The 19,619-nt window shown below is 45.2% G+C and overlaps 1 protein-coding gene across 4 annotated transcripts in view; it reads left to right on the top strand.

Moving 5' to 3' along the window:
- The window catches only part of Tbck (TBC1 domain containing kinase), a 193,713-nt gene extending 175,425 nt beyond the window's left edge, over positions 1 to 18,288 (top strand). For all 4 annotated transcript variants that reach the window (XM_013150594.3, XM_013150592.3, XM_013150593.3 and 1 more), the window contains 2 exons: positions 7 to 166; positions 16,731 to 18,288. In XM_013150594.3, the coding sequence (XP_013006048.1) occupies positions 7 to 166; positions 16,731 to 16,841 (271 nt within the window). In that variant the 3' untranslated portion in view covers positions 16,842 to 18,288. The remainder of the gene's footprint in view (positions 1 to 6; positions 167 to 16,730) is intronic.
- Positions 18,289 to 19,619: the final 1,331 nt, after the last annotated feature.

The raw sequence follows: 19,619 nt of genomic DNA, 5'->3' as shown, positions 1-19,619 counted from the left end.
TCTCAGTTTTATTAGGGGTCACATTGCGAACAGCATCAACATCCCCTTCAGCACCGCCTTCACTGCAGAAGGAGAGCTCGCCCAGAGCCCTTACACCACGACGCTCCAGAGCTTCAAGGGGAAGGTCATCGTCATTGTGGGGAACGTGGCGAAGCACACGGCTGAGGTAACTGCTCCTGGGTTGTGGAAAGGCATCTTTCCTCGGGAGTTGGTCATAAATGAGATGGGCTTTGAGATCTGTCCCGCTTCCATAGGAGTTTGTCACCTATAATTCAAGCTTTCTCCCCTCAGGTTTCAGTTTCCAGCATCAGTACGAAACTTTGAAAAACCCAAATGATACCTGCTATGATTTGGCTGTTGTTTTGTCAAGGGTTTATGCCTGGCAGCTTGGTCTCAGGTGATTTTGAAAGGTGGGACATGTCAAAGGTAAACCCTGTGGGAGGTCATTTCATCTCCAAGTGTGTGCCTTGGAAGGGATTGTCGTCCCAATCTCTTTCTGACTTCCTGATCAAGATGTGACCTCTGCTTCCTCGTACATTCCTGCAGTCCACCAGAACTGCAAGCTAATTAAGCCTCTTTTCCTTATAAAATTAGGCTGCAGCACATTAATGAAGAGCAGATTGAGGTGATAATATAGCAGGGCTGGGGGATCAGGGTGCTCTCTGGAATTGTTAACTGTAGTAGAACAAAATACTAAGGGAAGAATATAGGCCGTGAAAGCTGCTCAGATGGATTTTGTAGGATTTGGAAGCTTTGCTTTCTTACTAGAGGCTCAACACATTGTGATGTAGGAAAAAGCAGGCAGGATGTCACCTTTCAGATATAAACGAACATGAAACAGTAAAATGCCCTCCTTCTCCATCACGGTATTCCACGTAGGTTAAAAAATAAAGGAGTCCCAAAATGTAACTTTTTAATAGTGGATAAACTGAATAGCTCTACAAGAAAGCCAAGCAGACCAAAACAAAACAGCCTAAGTGCACACAAAGAGCGTATCTAGAGGGAAGCAGTGTTGAGCAGGACAGACCTTTTACTCGAGAGGAAGGAGAACAAGGCTAATCCTTTCCAAACTCAGTGAGTCTGTCTGCTTCCCGGGGTAGAGTGACTAAAGGAGCACCTTACAAGGTCAGAAATGTGTGCAGGGAAACTTCCTCACCAACAAGATCAGGAAATGAGTATTCCCCGCTAACACATGTGTTTCCTTGTGTCTGTATGAGCTGAACAAACATATATATAATCACTAAAGATGTACTCAGACGAGAATGCTAAAACTTTGTGGTACAGGCTTAGTGTCCAAAACTCCTTGTTTCAATAGCAGCACTTGCTTTGGAGTTTAAATGAAGATCAGTCTTGATGATGAGCTTGACTGATCTTATTAAAGAAGTATTGGAGTACTAGCTGTATCATAAAACACTCACCCTCTTCTACATAATTGTATCTAGTATCTAACAGAGAGCCGTATAAATATACCTGTTTCAGAGAAAGTCACTATAGTAATCAAAACTCTAATTTCAAGTCAGTGAGACCATTTTATAGTTGTGGTGTCTATTATTGCAATGCATTTTAAATTATTATTATTTTACTACTTCCATTATACGCCTGCTGATATACTGATCTATATTGCCATATTGTTCGAATGAAAAGTGTCACTTTGCAAAAAGAGCAAATATCAATACCATCTTTCCACAGAAATACTACTGAAAGTTACATATTTGTAGGTTCTTAGTAATATACAGTCTTAGCTATCATGGTCCCAACTATACTGTGGTATACTGTAACACATCATCTCATTTTATTCTTCATAATAATTCCATGAAGGAGGAATCAGTCTACACTTTTTACAGCTCTATATTTGAACCTTAAAAAAAAACCCTGGATCCAAAGTTTATCAAATTTGCCTGTGTCCAAACCAATGCCAAAACTTGAGTCTGTGTGACTCTGCAGGCCGTTCACCGAATTCAGTGAGCACCTGAGTCCTTTGAGTCTGAATGCTGCCACTTCTCTGTGGTTCTTTTTAAAGGTATTCTGACTTTCACAGAATGCAGTAGTTTTGCCCATAATGTTAAAAACAGGACCTGAAATAAACTTCCTGCTTGGAAGGACAGTATTGAACCTAGGACAAGCTCACCATAGTAAAACCAATGCTGGGCAAAGCGCACGACCTATGCCACAAGGCCCACACCTGCAGGCTGAGCCCTTGGATCTGAACGAGACCAGGCGGCTGACCACCTCCATTGCTCCTTCCACAGCCTTGGTGGCAGAGCAGGAGCAAAACTCCACTCACTGCAGGCATGCAAGCTGCCACAGAGCTTTGTCTTAGAGCTCAGTGCCAGGCCACCCCAATGAGAAATGGGTCTCTCAGAAATGAGGGCCTCCCATACAGGTCATTGGTCACAGATCCCAGACTCAGCATCAGGCAGAGACGTGTGTGCCAGCAGGACACACTTGAGATTTAGCCTGCATGATTTCTACCTTTGAAGAGGGCCTCAGACACCCTCCTCCAAGACAGTACAGGCCCCTGCAGCTCTTAAACTCAGATGTGACTTGGTGTAGTGTCCAAGGTATTGTCTCCACCACCAACTCCAGGCACAACAGCAGGTCAATGCTCGCAGACAGTCTTGGCAGGCTGTGACATGGAACCATGGAAGCCCATACCACAGTTCACAGTGATACAGACTGAGACATGGGTCCATCCCACTGGGACATACGTTTTTATTGGGTGCTGGGACAGTTATAGAGCCCTCTGCCTGTGGCCACAGCCATGATGGGAGCCTGGGACTGGTCCCTTCATTTTGACAATGCCTAGAGCTGAGCAGAATCGCATACTGCCTGGTCGTAGGCCAGCAATTACTGATGAGACATCTGGATGTACTCCAAAGCCAGGGAGAAGTTTGTGGGAACAGACCCCACTTTCTTGGTTCTCTCCTGGTGGATTCTGAGCAGTACACCAAGCTGGCCTTGGACTGCGCTACAGTACTGAATCAGTGACCACACACAGACTCCCAGCACATCTGGACCTGACAGCCATCCAGGGCTCAAAGAGTGGCAGTAAGGACGGGCCCACTAACATAAGCAGCCTGCTTAGAATTTCTGGAAATCGAAGCACAAACTAAGCCACATTTGGAAGACTGGACTAAACAGCTAACTAATCCTTCAACACCAAGAAGATGTTAGATGCCAACAAATATCAAGAGCTTTAAGAGCTTACTTAAAATAAGGTTCCCGGTACCAATCAGTATGAGAAAACTTTCAGAGAATTTAAATAAAATTCCTGATTTAGAAGGCATCAACAGCAAGATAGATCAAATAGAGGAAAAAATTTGTGAGTTTAAAGATAGGCTATTTGAAAATATTTGAACAGTAGAGGGGAAAGGAAAGAAATGAAGAAAACTTACAGAAATTTTGCAACAGTTTTAAAAGAGCAAATATTCAGGTTATTGGGGTTTAGGCAAACAATCGAGAATCCCAAAGCTTACTCAAGGAAATAACAGTACATTTCCCCAACCCAGAGGCTACACATACCCAAGTACAGTAAAACCAAAGGTAAGCAGTCAAATGTGGTTCAACACGGATGTAACCCAAGCCATCCTATAGTCAGGTTCCCAAAGGCGACAGATGAAGATTAAAAGAAACAAATAGCACATGAGTGTCCACTTTGGCCGACAGCCAGCTTCACAGCAGACCCCCCATGGCCAGGAGAGACTGGCGTGAGGTTTTCACGGTACTAAGGGAATAAACTATCAGTCAAGAATACTGTATCTTGCCAAGCAGTCCTTTGCAAATGAAGGAAAAATAAAGGCATTCCTAAACAAAAAATGAGAAAAGTTAAAATTGCTGATGTAAGTTACTCAGACTGAGAAGAAAGCTATATTAATGAGTAAGAAGATACACAGGAGGATAAAAAGGCACTGCTAAGGGTAATTACACAGAGACGTTCAAGACGTTCTAGGATGTACAGGGCACATCAGTTGGGCTTAGTAAAGCTAAAGTCAGAAGTATTAAAAAGAATAACTACTTTGTGTTAAGAGGATGGCAGCATTGAAAGATAGAATGTGGTATCAAAAACAAATGTAAGTAGGAATGTAAGTAAAGTGTAGTTTTCTCATTACTGTATTTTCCCTTGTCTTTTTCGCTTGTATTAGCGAACTGAATCTAGCACTCTACATTAAAAAGGGCACTGACCATAATTGTGGTAGCTTGTGTTTAGATGTGCCCCAAAGCCTCATGTGCTCATTAGGCAGGGCTTTGCAGAGATGGCTGGATGCAGGAGCGTGGCTGGGGATTCGGGTATGTGACTGGGGATGGAGGGTGTGAGAACTGAATTAGTCCTCTGCCTTCGCGTGGTTCGGGGTATGGGTAGTGGCAGGGCCACACCAGGCTGATGGAAGCAGAGAAACACTTGAGGGCATGGACTAGAGAGAGATTTTTTGAATCAGACCAAAACACAAGAAGCAAAAGCAAAAACAGACATGGGATTATATCAGATTTAAAACCTTCTGTACAGCAAACGAAGCAATAGAGTGGAGACACAGCCTATGGAATGTGAAAAATATGTGCAAACTATAGACCTGATGGGGGTAAATATTCTGAAAGTATATAAAATGCCAAAATGTTAGTAATGGAGTCATAACTTGATTGAAAATTTTACAATAGACCTAAGTAGACATTTCTAAAAAGACACACTAATGCCCAGTATGATGATGGAAAAATGTTCAGCATCACTATCCATCAGGCAAATTCAAACAAACAAGAAACTGAAGATAAGTGTCGGAGCGGATGTGGAGAAAAGGGAGTCCTTGCACTGTTGGTGTGAATGTGAAATAGTACTGGAAAACACTAAAGGGTTCTTCAAAAACTAAATGTGTATCTACCACGTGATCCCACTCCTGGGTGTTGTAGCCAAAGAAGATAAAAGCAGTGTGTCTAATTCACATCTGCCTGTCTGTGTTCAGCACCATTCGCTGCAGTGAAGAAACAGAAACAGTGTAAGTGACCACTGACGATGGAGGAAGAAAATAGGGTACTTTGCCTAATGGAGTACTGGTTAGCTGTGAACTTGGAATCCTGTCGTTTATAACAATGTGGATGACACTGGAGATCATGTTCTGTGAAATAAACCAGGCACAGAAAGACGAATACTGCATGATAGCACTCAGACTGGAATCTAAAGCAGAGATGGTGACATTCCAGGGCGGCTGGGGCTTGGCAGTAGAGCCTGTCCCGCCAGTTTTTCTCCACCCTTCAACTCTCAGGCGGGCAGCAGTAAAGAAGCTCAGATTAAACCGATGCTGTTGGCTTTCCCCCGAAGGATGTTTACAGCAGGAAGTGATTTCCAAGCAAGTAGCAGCTTTTCTCCAAAGCTGGAGTTGGCGTGTTGCAGCGGGCAGAGTCCTATTTTGAAAGACTAAGGAAGCCAACATTGAGTGTTCTGAGAGGAAACAGGGCTGCCAGCTCCCATCAGATTATCTCTGCAGATATTTATCATTTCATGTCAAATCCAGGCTGGAGTTTAGAAATTTTTGTTGCAATACAGTGGACATTGATTATAATTTTTCTAGCTTTATATCTTCCTTTACACTGTAAAGACACCTAGTCTGAAAATCCAGCCAATGAAAATACTAAGTGAAGTAGTATATCCATTAAATTTAATTTAATTTAATAATTTCATTATTAAATTTAACAAGTAGCAAAACAGCATTTAGCTATACCAGGAAAGAATGAATACACCACTTTTCCTGTGTATGGTGAGACATATAAACTGGGATCAGAGTGCCTTTAATACAGATAGGAAGGAGTTACCATATAATGACCAAATGTATTGAGTATGTAGTCTGAGCTCATAAGAAAACAGAACAGATCTGAGAAATATGACTTACTCAGGTTCCTCATTGTAATCAGAAATGACACCATTTTAATTACGTACTCACCAGCTATTTCTTGTAACTGTAACTGATTAGCAGCTTATTGCCTTGAGATAGTTTTTGTTTATTTGTCTTACAGTTCCACTTCCCTTTTGTATTTGGGCTTGCTTACACAGTAAACCTCAGGAAATCTTTAGAATCTGCCATTTCTTAATCTAGATCAGAACAGTGGCCCTCTCCCAAAATAAGACAAGATAGGACTATCAAGGTCTGTTTTAAGGTTATTGTTACAGTGTGTGTATACCTGTTGATCACATTCATCATAGGGAATTTGTACCTGTACAGGATCTATCTTGGTACCTCTTTTTCTTCCCATTCCCCTCCCCGGCTTTCAGCCCCTCTGTCCCTCCTTATTTACAAAGCTTAGAGCCCCTTGTAGAGGCTTCTCTGGGCCTAAATTAAGTCCTGCTAGGATTCACTGTCACTTACCTTACCAATTATCTTATTATAAAGGTTAGATAACATGAGATCTTGTATGACCAACATATCCAATGTGCTGTGAACAGAGGTTACGTTAGCTTTGAGGAGCATCAGATAACCTTTTGCAAGTGGACCCCAAAGTCTCTGAAATGTTGTGCAGCTGCAGGCACGGGCCCAGTTCCGGGCTGATCCGTGATACTGTGTGCTGAGCTTAGTCTGATACACCAAACCAGTCTGTGGGAATAGAATTATTAAACAGGCTTAAAATTGGTTCGAGGCTTAATGGTGTCACATTTAAAATAGAAGTCATGGCAAGGCCTCGCTTTCGTCTTGCCTGCAAAGATCATTTTTTCTTTCAAAACTCACAAAAGTTAAAGCTTTGGTTGCTGAACCTGAACTGGATTCACTAGACCTAGAAAATATGCCAATATGATATATACAGACATTCCCATAAAGGATAACTTTAACAAAACTAAAATGCCTAGAGAATATGCATAAGTCTGGAAATTAAAGCAGTATTAAAATACAGATAATCTAACATACATGTTGTGTTTTAAATCAACAGATATGAAAAAGAAAAATTTTAAATCCTCGAGTGAAGTCAGATTCAAAGAAAACATTTATGTTTAGTGTTGGTCAAATGTCACCCAGGGGAAATGTTTGGTTTCTTTCACTGTGCATAGCAACCATTACCCACCCCATCCTACTCTTAACTTGAGGTCAGAATCTGAAACACCATGGCTTGACAAACTACCCTGAGTCCATATCTTCCCTGAAGAGAATGGTGAGAATTCCAGCTTAGTACTGTAGCATGATCGCTGTCTATTGGGCTGTTTTCCCCTGTGTAAAGATAATGTACTAGGATTCAGTTCTAAAGACAGCAATGAATCTCTGACTGAAAAATTCCCTACCATGGATCAGAACAAAACAAAATGTCAACTTGTGTTTTTTTTGTTTAAGAAAAAAGTATAAACTTAGTATCGCCGTTAGTCTCTGAAGTTCACAAGATTAAAAAAAATCATTAGCTCTCTGTAGATCATATTTTGTGGTTATAAGACTAAGTTTTTATCCTGACAGCATGTCACATCTAAAGGTTATGTAAGAATGAAACTGAAAGAATCTTTTCAGTTTGTCTTGTCAACCCTTCAAGAAACATTAAAGATCGCTCATCTTTCCTTAAAATTTTATATTCTCGGCATAGAATCAATACCTTTGTCATAAGAAATATTCATCTGAACATGATATCTAGTTATAGTCATATGGGCTGTTATTATTTTCATTTAAAACAAAACAAAACAAAGCAAACCCAAAAATCTAGAAAAATACACATGCATGCATTTCTCAATGTCTAAATCAAAAAACCTAGAGGAGAGATGATATTTTGGGTATTCTGTGACTAAATGGTCTGAGTGACTGATGCTTTTATATGTAACACAGAAAACGGAAACTTTAACTCTGACATCTGGCTTCATGTGAAAATTTTCAGACTCCTCATAACAAAGCATGCCATTTCAACAGTATTTTAAAATGAAGATAGCCCAATTGTGTTCATTTATAAGACCTTGCACACCTAGGTTATTTGGTCTTTTAATGTGAGGCTGAATGTTAATTTGTGCTGTAGTCATTTAACTCTCTTCTCCCGTCTGATTACTTCCTGGGTCACTTGGCCACTGTAGTAATTGCCAGTCACTTTACCTTTAAGTGGTCCCTTTGTCCTATGCAATTCTGTTTGCTATAACCAAGTACCATAGACTAGGGGTTTAAAACAATAGAGATTTTTTTTCACATTTTGATTTGGCTTGTCAAGCTGAACATTTCTGAGGTAGAGAAATCCAAGACACTGCAAATTTCGTATCTAGTAAGAACCTGCTTTCTGGTTCATAGTTGACCGTCTTTTCTCTGTTTCTCCCATAGCAGAAGGGCTGGGAAATTCTTTTGAATCTCTTATAAAAGCACTAGGACAAGAATATAACTCAGTGATAGAACATTTGCCTAGCACGCATAAGGTCATGGGTTTGAGACCCGGTTCCACAATAAACGTGTATATATTTTCTCCAAAAGCACTGTAGCCCTGGTTTTAGGATTTGACTATATTAATTTGTGGAGAATACAGTCTTTCAGTCCATAAGGCACTTTTCTCCTTAGCTCTGTCCCCAGCACTTGCTCTAACTCTTGGTCCCAAAGAGCTCCTCGTACTGTAAGAATGTGTGCAGAGGAGATTCCCACCTGCCTCCTGGGCACTTTCGCCCAGTCCAGCGTAGGCTCTGCGCCTGTCCAGACTCACAGCTCCAGGCAGTGACTAGGGAGGCCTCCGGCTAGTGGGGCACCGTTAGCACACTCCATATGAATGAAGTCTTTTACCTGTTAGAAGCCCTGAAAGGTGTCTGTGCAGTTGTACTTCAAGCATGTCGGGAAAGAATGAGAAGCACATCTCTTATCAGTTCTAAGTATGCAAGGAATGCATGCTTGATTTGGTACATCTGAAAGCACACGCGATGGCTAAACTCGGCTTTCTTCCTGACTTTGTCTTTGCCTTGCTTGTCAGCAAGTGCTTTAGTCTACGGCTTTATATCAAATTATAAGGAAATATTTTAAGTATTAATGTAGTTTGTGCCAGACAGTAATAGTAAGGTGAAAGTAACAATGAAAACCCATCTCCACACGTCTGGTTTGTTAAACGACCCTGAGGTCTAAAGCTTATTGTGTAGGGCTCCTATTCGATCTTTTCTTAAATTTCATGAAAAAACATTGTAGGAGTTGTGGTGATGAGGGTGTTAAAACACCCACTTTAGATTTTGAGAGTCTGCTTTTCAGTGTGTTTACTAGAAGTGTGGCTTACAATGTATGTAGGTTTTAAAAAGAGAAGGAGCTCAGTCCCCATTTTCAGGAAGCACCTCCAGATCTGTGGTGGGCACACTCGTGACCTGACCCAGGGTGAAAGTTATCTTGTCTCCGTGTGTGTTTTTCCACATACCCTCCTTAATTAGCCCGTGCCGCAGGAATGTTCGTGGCTGAGTAAGAAGCTAACCGTGGGCGCCCTTCTGCTTAATCTGCAGGGGCTGGAACTTGGCTAGCATCCATCACAGCCCTGGCGTTTTATTGTACACATTCCTTTCAGGGTGTGTGGCGCTTAGTGTAACATGGCCGGGGGCTGGCACAGTGCAGATTTATTGTTCTCGGCTGTCTGGTGTAAACAGAAGGTGATAGATGATTATTATCAAACTTCAGTCCCCAGTACCACCGAGCGTAGTGAAATGTACTGGAAGACTTATTAGGGCGCCTGACACCTGATGGTCATAGAGGACGAGGTGTTAGCAGAAGAGGCCAGTCCTCTAACACAGCGTGCCTTTTTAGAAATAAGAATTGTTTTCAAGACAACTTTTTATCATACTTATCTTTTTAAAACCTTTGCACATAGCCGTTACTGGAAGCTACTTTTGCCCACGAGTTATTAGAGCAAATGCTATATACTAAGCATTCTGAGCATCACCGGAAAGACAAGTACCCTAAAGACTTGCTCGTTCTCCATCGGGAGGGACAGTCACCAAACACGCATATCAGGGTTTATAAATGCTGAAATGAAAACTGAGCGAAGGGCGAGCTGTGGCTTCTTCTCTATACAGGATTGTGAAGGCTTATTCTGGGTGAGATGGAAAAGCCACAAGAAGATGTGCAACACAGGGTTTAGATCATCACATTTCATTTTAAACGAACCATTTGGGTTGCCACGTGGAGAAAACCTACAGGCAGTGCAGCAAGCCTGTTAGAGCTCAGTGATCACGCACAGCCCTCAGCCTGGGTGGTTGCTGCGGGGGTGAGGACGAAGCAGTCAGATGTCACTGCACTCATCCAGGGAAGAGGTGGTGCCGTAGGTGAGGGGCTGAGGTCAGAGAGGTTGAAACAGTGTGGGGACAGCCTTGGAAAATTTAAAGGCTTTATGTCAGAATAAAACGAGGCCGTTAAAGTGCTTTGCTAAGAAAAGGTGGTAGCGTCTGCACCTGACTTGTATTTTAAAAGGAGTGGGCTCACTGTATGAGACTGAAGCCAGAGGAGCAGGGAGGAACCCAGAGAGGCCGGTTAGGAGTCTGTGGGCAGTAACGTGGCAGGGCTGCAGGGGGTGATTATGTTTTGAAAATCAAAACTGCATGACACACTGGAAGAGAAAATTATGAAATGATGCTGATGGGCCAAGTCAGATTCACAGTCAGCACTAACAGTTGTACTTGTGGAGAGGATAATTATTAAAATTGGAATTATTGAATTGGAGATTACTGCTGGCCTTGATAACAGCGTTTTGGGAGAGGATAGTGACAAGACTCTGATTGGAGAGGAGTTGAGAGAGAATAGACTCCATGCTGAGAAGTAAAAAGGAGAACAAACTTTAGGTTCAGGGAGACCAAAGAGACACCCCTCAGTCCCCAGTGTGACCTGTTTGGTCAGCAGATTTCACTTTGGGCAGGTGGGGGACTGGTGCGTGGACAGAGGACACACAGGAGCTGTGGGCTGACTGGAAATGTGGATACTTACTGGATGTCTGATTATATTAAGGTGTGATAATACTGTAGTTATATATTTTTAAATCATTTATTTCAAAAGCATATATTTTTGCATTCACTGCTCCAAAATCTAGGGTCTGCATCAGAACAGTACAAGGACGAGGAGTGCGTGGGAATGATGAGTGAAGTAAGTGGGCTCTAAATTAGAAGCGGCGAAGCTGGTCATTGAGACCTCAGGGTACCTTACACCATTATTATCTATTTCTATGTATTCGTTAATTTTTTAAAAAGAAAAAAAAAAGAGTGGAGGGATGAAATAGAAGTAGCTCTACGGGGACAGGGACAGAGTATTCCAAACCACAGGTAGCCTACTGGAGTTGGTTATATGACTTACACAACCCAAGGTAATCTTTAAACTCTCACATTCCTAATCCTGAACATGTGCTCCAAGAAAAACAGAAACAATGTGGTTAAAAGGTTATTGCACCCTCTTCCTGCACAGACCGAGGAATGTCATACTGTGAATTCTCCCTGACACGGTTGGAATGATTACCTGTAAAACAGAATCCAAATAATGGCATAGGTGACATACTCCAGTAGCTATGATTTCAGTGTCCCCTCTTGCCAAATTGCATGTTGAAATCACCACTGTCACTCTGAAAGGTGAAATCTTTAGGAGGTGATGAGCTTACCAGGCACCGAGGGCTGAGCCCAGAGCTGGTCCACCAGGGACCTGAGGGATGGACGTGGCCCTGACTGTGTCCCCTGTGTGCCCCTTGCCTTTTAGCCACAGTGTGATACAGCACAGAGGCCCTTGCTGAAGGTGGTCCCTCGGTCTGGATGTCCCCACCTCAGAACTGTGAAACACATTCATTTTCTTATAAACTACCCAGGCCGTGGTATTCTTTTGTAGCAGCAGCAAACTTGGCAGCCTGTAAGACAATTAAATTAATTCCTGAATGACCCGATCTGTTCCTCATCACAAGTCCCCATGGCAGGGTGTAAAATGGTTACTGGCCTTGAACTTGCCCTCTTGGATTAGCCCTGCTGCTGATTTTATTTTGGTGAGTGAAATTACCAAGTGTTTCACAGTTCATGTCCTATTGAGAAGATAAACTTCACTGAGTTAAATATGCAAGATTGGCACACATAAAACATTTCTCTCACCTGCGAGTGTAACAGTAAAAAATGAAGCAGAGGTGGACATTCAAAATTACACTTGCCTCTATAACCTGGGAACATTAGAAATCCTTCTTGCCTTTTTCCTGCAGTCCTTGGGCACAGCTCTTGTGTTCTACCCCAGAAATCTCTTAGAATCAGGACAAGACAGCATGCCATTATATTTATCCAAAGGCCACACTGTGTTTTAGATGAAGGAATAAATTACCCTAAATTCTGTTTCTCATCTCAGAAACACTTATCTAGCCAAACTCCTAGAAACTGGTACATTGCATGATGCATCAGCCCTAGCCGCGACCATGCAGTTTTCAGTATGCCAGACAATCAGCAGGGCTCCTGAGACGAGCACGGAATCAGCCTTACCTCGATTAGGTTAGGAAAGCAAATTACTGCAACTCCTCATTATAGGGTAATCACAAGTACCAGCTCAGCACCACACCCGATCAAAGAAGCATTTCCATACCCTAAATGAAGCATTATTAGGGAGAAAGAAGTGGACAGATAGAAAAGGAGAAAGATTTCTCTGTTTAAGGTTTCCCAGATTTCAGTCTGCCAGAGACCAGCCATGCCAGCTGTCCAGTCTGCAGTATGGACTTAAACTCGCAATGCCCAAAGCAAGAAACTTCATTGGCCCACCAGGTGCTCCTGCCCTAAATCTTGCAGTTCAGTTTTTCAGCTTCCTATCACATCCATGAGTTCTTCCCAACCTGCGTCCTAGAGGCCCAGTTAAAGACCAAGACAGTCTTCTTCTCTGCTCTCTTGAAGCTTACCTAAGGTTCTCTCACTTAGGTCCTGACCTTGTGTAACGTGAGTCATTCTGCTTGCTCGAAAATCCCTTTCTTCCTCTCACTCTCGTGCTACACAGAGCTTGACTCCCTCTAGACAAGCATCCCAGGCTTTGAGTCCAAGCTGGAAACGCAAGGTAAAAAGAGCCAACAAGGTGGAGCGGCCCGCAGGCGCCTGCCATGCAGCACTGGTGGTGTGAGGTACCGACTACATCCCTAGCGATGAGCACCAGGTCAGGTCCCACCCACCAGAGCAATGGCAGCAGTGTGCAGCTGTGTCCTGACATGCTGCCCACACAGGTGCACTCTGGGAGTCCCCACTTTTCTATCCCAGCAATTACCAGATCCTGCCAGCTCCGCGTGGATGCTGCCCTGACCACTAGGTCATGGCTGGTTGTGTAATTTAAAGATCTCTATTCTCCTACCCCAGGACTTGGCCTAACAAGCCCCAGCCTTATACATGTAGCCGTCTTCTCTGTGCAAATTGACTCCCCTGCCCCACCATAGGCCTACATATTAATTGGGGCTCCCTGGAGGAACAGATTTAATATTGAATACATGTGTGATTATACGAAGGCTCTGCGAGGCAGGCTTTCAGGACGGAAGCAGAAGAGTGCCCGTGGCTGTTAGATCCGCAGTGCGAGGGTACAGAGGAGATGTCTGTAGTCTGCCGTGAGTCTGGGCAAAGCCAAAGGGTCTGCGGTGGGAGGCAGAGGCACTGGCGGTGAACGGTCTAAGGCAGCGGCAGAGACCAGAGCTTGCTCTGAAGAAAAAAGCGCAGGCCTCTTCGTCCCCTTTCATTCCTCGCTTGCAGCCTGCCTGTCAGCCATCCTCAGTGCTCTCAGAGCTTTCCTCACCCACCAGCTGGTTCCTCCTCAAGCCACGCTGACCATCACAGTTTACAGGCACAGTTCCTATACCTGCAAGATCGGCAGCTTCGGGGCCCAGACCCACCTGACCCGCAAGTGAATCCCATCATCTCAATTGATTTCTAGTACTGGCCACACGTTAGAGACACCAAGGACAAGAGGCTTGCACCAAACAACTGAGGTCAGAGCTGCCTGCTAAGAAACCCCTGCTGCTCCTAGTCTGGCACGGACCTGCGGCTGTGCTTGCTACAGGCACCAAGTGATTCTGATGGCTCTGAAGCCCTGATGTGCTGTGAGGCCTGCACTTCCCCAAGGCTATCGCTCGGTAGTTCCACAGTGTGAGTCCCACGTGAAGTCCATGCCCTCTCTAGACTCCGCTCCCCAAACTCCAGCCCCTTCTGCATGTTCTCAGTGGGGCTGCAGACGAGGAGGAGGCAGGCACAGGGCCTTTGCTCTGTGGCCCTGGTTCTCACTGTGTCTCCTTATGTCTTCTTCCTCACCAGAAGTCACTCAACACACTCACAGTCCTTGTCTTCAGCCTGATACACCAGTTAGGAACAAATGAAACAAACTATGCAGTCAGTGTAACTATTACCACCATCAGTGAGTTCTCATTCTCTTCAAGAATCAGTAGGGAAGGCGAAACTCAAACTCTGAACCGGTAAGCTCCTGCCTTCTGCCTGGGTAATCCCCATAGTGCTCCACTCTGATCACCCACTGGGTTATGAGCACAGGAAGGCCGGAAGAGAGTCTGCTACTGAGCAGCTGTCCTGGGAACCGTTTGGTGAATGGATGACCCAGTGCCTGAGAGGAGGCAGGAAGAGAAGAGCTGTTCCACAACCAACACACAGAACCAGAACCACAAACAAAACCCAAGGAAAATTCAACAAAAACCTTTTCCTCTAAGCAAACTTTTGCTTCTGGTCAAGGCATTTAGACATCTGCCATCTTATTCTCTGTTTCAATCTCAGACTGCCGCGAAGCAGCAACCTGATCTCCCCAAACTCCCTGTTCTGCCTGTGAGCCCTTACCGTCTGCCAGCCCAGCAGCAGCCTAGTTGTTGGGGCTCTCCCTACAGTAACGGTAGGAAGCTTTCCAGCTCTACAGCATCGTTCAGAGAGATTGGTGAAATGTGCGGTGAGCCCTTCCTGACTCATTTTCTGACTTCGGTGGTGTTTGGAAAGGACTGAAAGCTGAGACTGCTTATCCACAGGCCCTTTGAGCACTGCGCTGTTTAGCTAAGAAGCCTAATGGGAATCGGACCACTGCACTTGAGCAAATGCAGCCAAGCCTTTCCATACTGACGCGGCCCTGGGGCTGGGACTGCCTGTCCATGACAGGTCGGGGAAGCTGGGCCGCTGATCCAAAGGAAAGCAAGCAAGGAAAGAGGAAGACCAAGGCCAGCTCACCCGGGCTTGTGTGACGCTTCTCCGGGGACAGGCGCATGACTTCGCTCCAGCATTCACTAGGATGAAGGACCCCATCCTGGAGTCTGAAACCAGCATAGGAGCTGGAATGTGAGCACCGTCTGAGTCTGTCAGAGCGCTGCAGAGGGGTGGGGAGGACGCGCAGGACGGCCCATGCAGAGATCCACACGGGTTGCTTGTTTGGGAGACTGGAGAGATCCACATGTGTTCATCTACATGTACTCCACCTAGGGATACGACGGCTAGTTTTCTAAATATTGGCCATGGACTGTCTACAGCCACCTCGAGTGTTTAAATATACACACCCGGGGGCAGACACTTGTATTCCTAGCACTCCTGGAGGCTGACACGGGAGAATCACAAATTCAAGCCCAACCAAGGCAGCTTAGTGACTTAGTGAGACCCTGTCTCAAAATTCAAATCCAAAACCAAAACCAAAAAATTGTAGAGGGTTGGGTAGATAGCTCGGTATAAAAGCACTAGGTTCATGACACAGTACCACACACACAAATCCTGGGTCTAAATAAAGCACAATCTCAGACAGTGCCGCCTTGGATTTTTCCTGACTAAACCACTCATCTAGTTCACGTAAAACCTAAAGTTTACACTTCTGTCTCGAGACCTTACCAACATAGCACAGCAAGGAGCAATAGTTGTTTCTCATGCAGGATCTGAGATCAGGTTTCCGCAGTGTAATTAAAAAGAACTTGAGAACATAAATACCCAAAGCAGAGAAACAGGACACCGCCCGGGAAGGGACGAGAGCCAAAGAAAAACTTTTTTTAATTTTCCTCCAGTTTTAACAGTCATATATAATAGCTTAGTTCAGTTTTGCCGACACATGTTGAACTCTGTGTACCAGGCCATAGGAGTAGAAAGAAACACAAGAGTGTTCACACAGGAAACTTGGAGGGCTAAGGAGCTTCCCGTCAGAGGGCGACCTGCACCAAGAGGCTGAACCCCAATGCGCAGGGTGCCCTCTGGGGACAAGTGGGCCAGAGACGGTGCATCATCCAGCAGGAGGAGCGGGGGGGGGGGGGTGGGAATAACGGGGAGCCGGAGGGGAAGCTGAAGGATGGTCAGAGATGCACACAGCCTGCGTCACACACGTGAAGGCCCAGTGTGCACAGCATCCAGGAGCTGACATGGATAGGGCCTGGAAATTCAGTCCACATTCATGATCTCATCATGGGTGTCCCAAAACCCGTTGCAACCATTGAGGGGCCCTCTCTGTGACACTGTGCATGGAATTGTGTAACTAGTAAGTTGACTATTAATATCAAAAGTTTTTCAATTTGGATCTGAGATTGATTCTCACAGGTTACCAAAAATAAATAACAGCGACAACCTTGGGGCTGGACACAGAACAGTGATACACTGAATTTCAGTTTGCCATCTGTAGCTATTGTCTGTCCAAGAAAAAGCCATGCACGAGAACTAAAGAGACACACATTTATCCCATAGCATAAAGTTGTTTGTCACCCAGTGAAACTGGTTTAATTTATGATCACAGTAATGACATTCAGATGTGATTGTGGAGGTAATGTTTCAATAGTGTTGTCTTTCATGGCCTGAAAAAAACAGGCTGGAAAAGTCACCTCTGTGTCCTTTGTAACTCTTACGTTTTCCCTAGTTCGCAGCTCATCTTGTGAAGATGAAGTACCCAAGGGTCTGTATTCTAGACGGGGGCATCAACAAGATCAAGCCCACAGGCCTGCTCACCGTCCCGTCACCACAGATATGAAGGACTGGGAGAGGGCTGGCAGGGGACCCAGTGACGGCACCAGCAGCAGCACGCTCTGCCCAGCAGCAGCTCCCCGCGACAGAACTGCACGTGCGCATCCGATGGCCCCCCGTCCATGAAATCCTGCCACAAGGCATTTTTGTAAGTCTCATCGCCCAAACACTCAGTACCCAAGCAAGGAACTTGACTGCACATGTACTGCTGAAAGAATTTCCTTTACAGTGAAATCCTGTCATGTATTCTCACCACGCTGCCACGCAAAGCCAGAGGAATTCGGCTGACAGGGCAGATTTAGTACCATCAAGAAATCCCACTTGCGCTGAAAATCAGTCCTTCACTGCACAGCACGGCCAGTCCTGACCAAGGGTTATGTAGGAGGATGGGCCAGATACGGGCCGAAAGCATCTTTCCCTGAAAACACAAATGCTGTTCAAAGGTGTGCCCTTTCAGGAGGTGCTGCCATGGGCGCCTCAGCCCAGGGGAGTTGTGTTTGCATGCACCTGCTAGTGTGTGTGTGTGTGTGTGTGTGTGCGTAGGTGTTTACAAGGACTGGAGTCTGGCCCATTGCAGAAGGCAGTGATCGTTCACTCCCAGCAAAGTGAAACTCAGGAACAGTATTTGGTAGGGTATGTGTTTCCCTCCTGTGTGGAAAAATCCAAGCGACTTAAGCAGATGTCGGGTTGATCACGTCAGAGTCCCCACGGCCCGCCCAGCCCAGCAGCGCTTAGTGTGTGTGTCCCCCCCACCCCACCCCGAGTTCTCAGCCCCGGTGACCCCTGCTGTTCCACCCTCAGCACCCGGCCTCTCCCAGGTGAAAGTGACCACGATCACCTCTGCAGTCGGGAGGAAGGAAGTGGAGGACAGAGAGGAGACAAGAGGGGAAAGGAAGAAATAGGGAGGAAGGAGGGAGGCTTCCTCCTGCAGGGCGCAAAGCCAGAGGGACCCACTCCCCTCTGCGCGTGCTGGCCAACAGAGCTGGGGCGCCTGTGCGCCCCGAGGTGATGGGCCCTGGCTGGTGGCCGCTGCAGGCAGAGGGGGAAGCCTGTCACCAAGTGGAGGGAGGGCACGTGCTGAGGGCCGGCCAGCCTCTCTGCTGTGTGGGGTGCAGACTGAAGCACCGTGACTCGCTGAATCAAAGGCACCGTAACTGTAAACCACAAGGGAAGGACAAACGCAGCAGGACAAACTGACGCACCAGCAGTACACGGTGTGATCCCTTAAGAAACTGGGGCGATTACGCATCTCACAATTACTGAAATCCGTCTTGTGACTGTCTCCAATTTGATTTGAATTCAAATGTTCCTTCATCAGTAACGCATGTTCGTGTGCAGTGTGAGGAGCGCCTCCTCTGAGGACTTCAGTCAGCCTCAGCTCAGCTTTCTGGGCCGCGGCTTTGTTATTGTCAAAAGAGACTTTGCAGGCACACCATAAAATTCAATCTTCTAAAGTGTGTGGTTTTGTGAGTTTTATTATATTCATAAAATTGTGCGTTGTCATTTCTATCTAATTCCAGAACACTTTCATCAACAGAAGTGCAACACTGTACCATCAGTAGTCATTTCCCATTGATCCCTGCTGGGTCACTGATTGAATTTATAGAGAGAGGCAGGGGTCCAGCTAACTTCTTTCATGAGGCTATACAGTCCCAGAGACCATGGTATTTTTTTTTATTCAAGTAAGTTATGTTTGTTCATGTGCCAATTAGATTTTTAATATCTACTGTGTGTAAGACATTGAATACAGAATAGAACCAACCTCCAGGATTTTTCATTTAATCTTTTTAAAATTTTGACATATTTTGTCTTTTTTCAGAAAGTGGGAGTTTTAAACATACAAACTATTAAACATTCTCAATAATACAAGAAAGAGCTCACCCTTGCTGGCACATTTTCACATAGGGCTTTTGTTTCATGACACATGATTTCAACAGATTTGACCATAGCTGCTGCCCTTTGGAGTAAACCCATGCAGTCCACGACCTGGAGAGTGCTCTGCAGTGTGCTGCCGCCCCTGTGCTGTCGCCCCTGTGCTGTCACTGTTAGCACTGTGGTCTCTCTGCTTCCCCCAGCACGCACATGCGCACACACATACACACACGTGTCCTGTGCAGCAGTGGTGTCTCCCCGGGCTTCTCCAACTCCACATGCTCCATTAGGAGTCTCTGTGTCTGTCAGGGCACTCTGTTCAGACCTCGCTTACACACCAGGACCTCGCTGCACAATCCTCTGCTCACATGTGGGGCCCTTCATATACGAGCTCCTCCAAGTCCAGGGCCCATGGTGTGTGCCTCCCACTGCCTTCAGTCCAGTCCTGGAGATCCTCACTTCATGTAGTATTGACCTCTGTACAAATGGGGAAAAAGCTACCAGCCCGTGGTAACTGCTCAGCTGCTGGATTTATCTGGCACCCATGCTATATAAATAAGTTTCAGCCTCAGTTCAATGAGTCAAGAAAATCTCTTTCTGCCCAGCTGTAAAATGTGATCATTGTAAGCTGAAAGATAATTTCCATCAAAGGACTTAGTTGGCATCCCTTTCCTAAAACAGAAATGCTACATTTTGTGCCGGGATATGGCTTAGCAGCATAGCAAGGTACTAAGTTCAGTTCACAGTACCATAAAAGAAGAAGCGCACTGTTTAAAGGTGATTTATGTCCTTGACTGTGGACAGGCTTTAGGGAGAAAGTTGAATGTGCCCCTCTTGTCACTTTGGTAACTTGCAATCAGCCACATCATGCAAGCATCAAAAAACAGGGCTGCACTCTCTCTCATTGTTAACT

This window comes from Cavia porcellus, unplaced genomic scaffold (genome assembly GCF_034190915.1).
Source record: "Cavia porcellus strain 051 isolate PalLab524CR breed Dunkin Hartley unplaced genomic scaffold, mCavPor4.1 scaffold_14, whole genome shotgun sequence".
Classification (NCBI taxonomy): domain Eukaryota; kingdom Metazoa; phylum Chordata; class Mammalia; order Rodentia; family Caviidae; genus Cavia; species Cavia porcellus.
The sequence above is the reverse complement of the archived record's forward strand: the minus strand, read 5'-3'. Positions and strand labels throughout refer to the sequence as shown.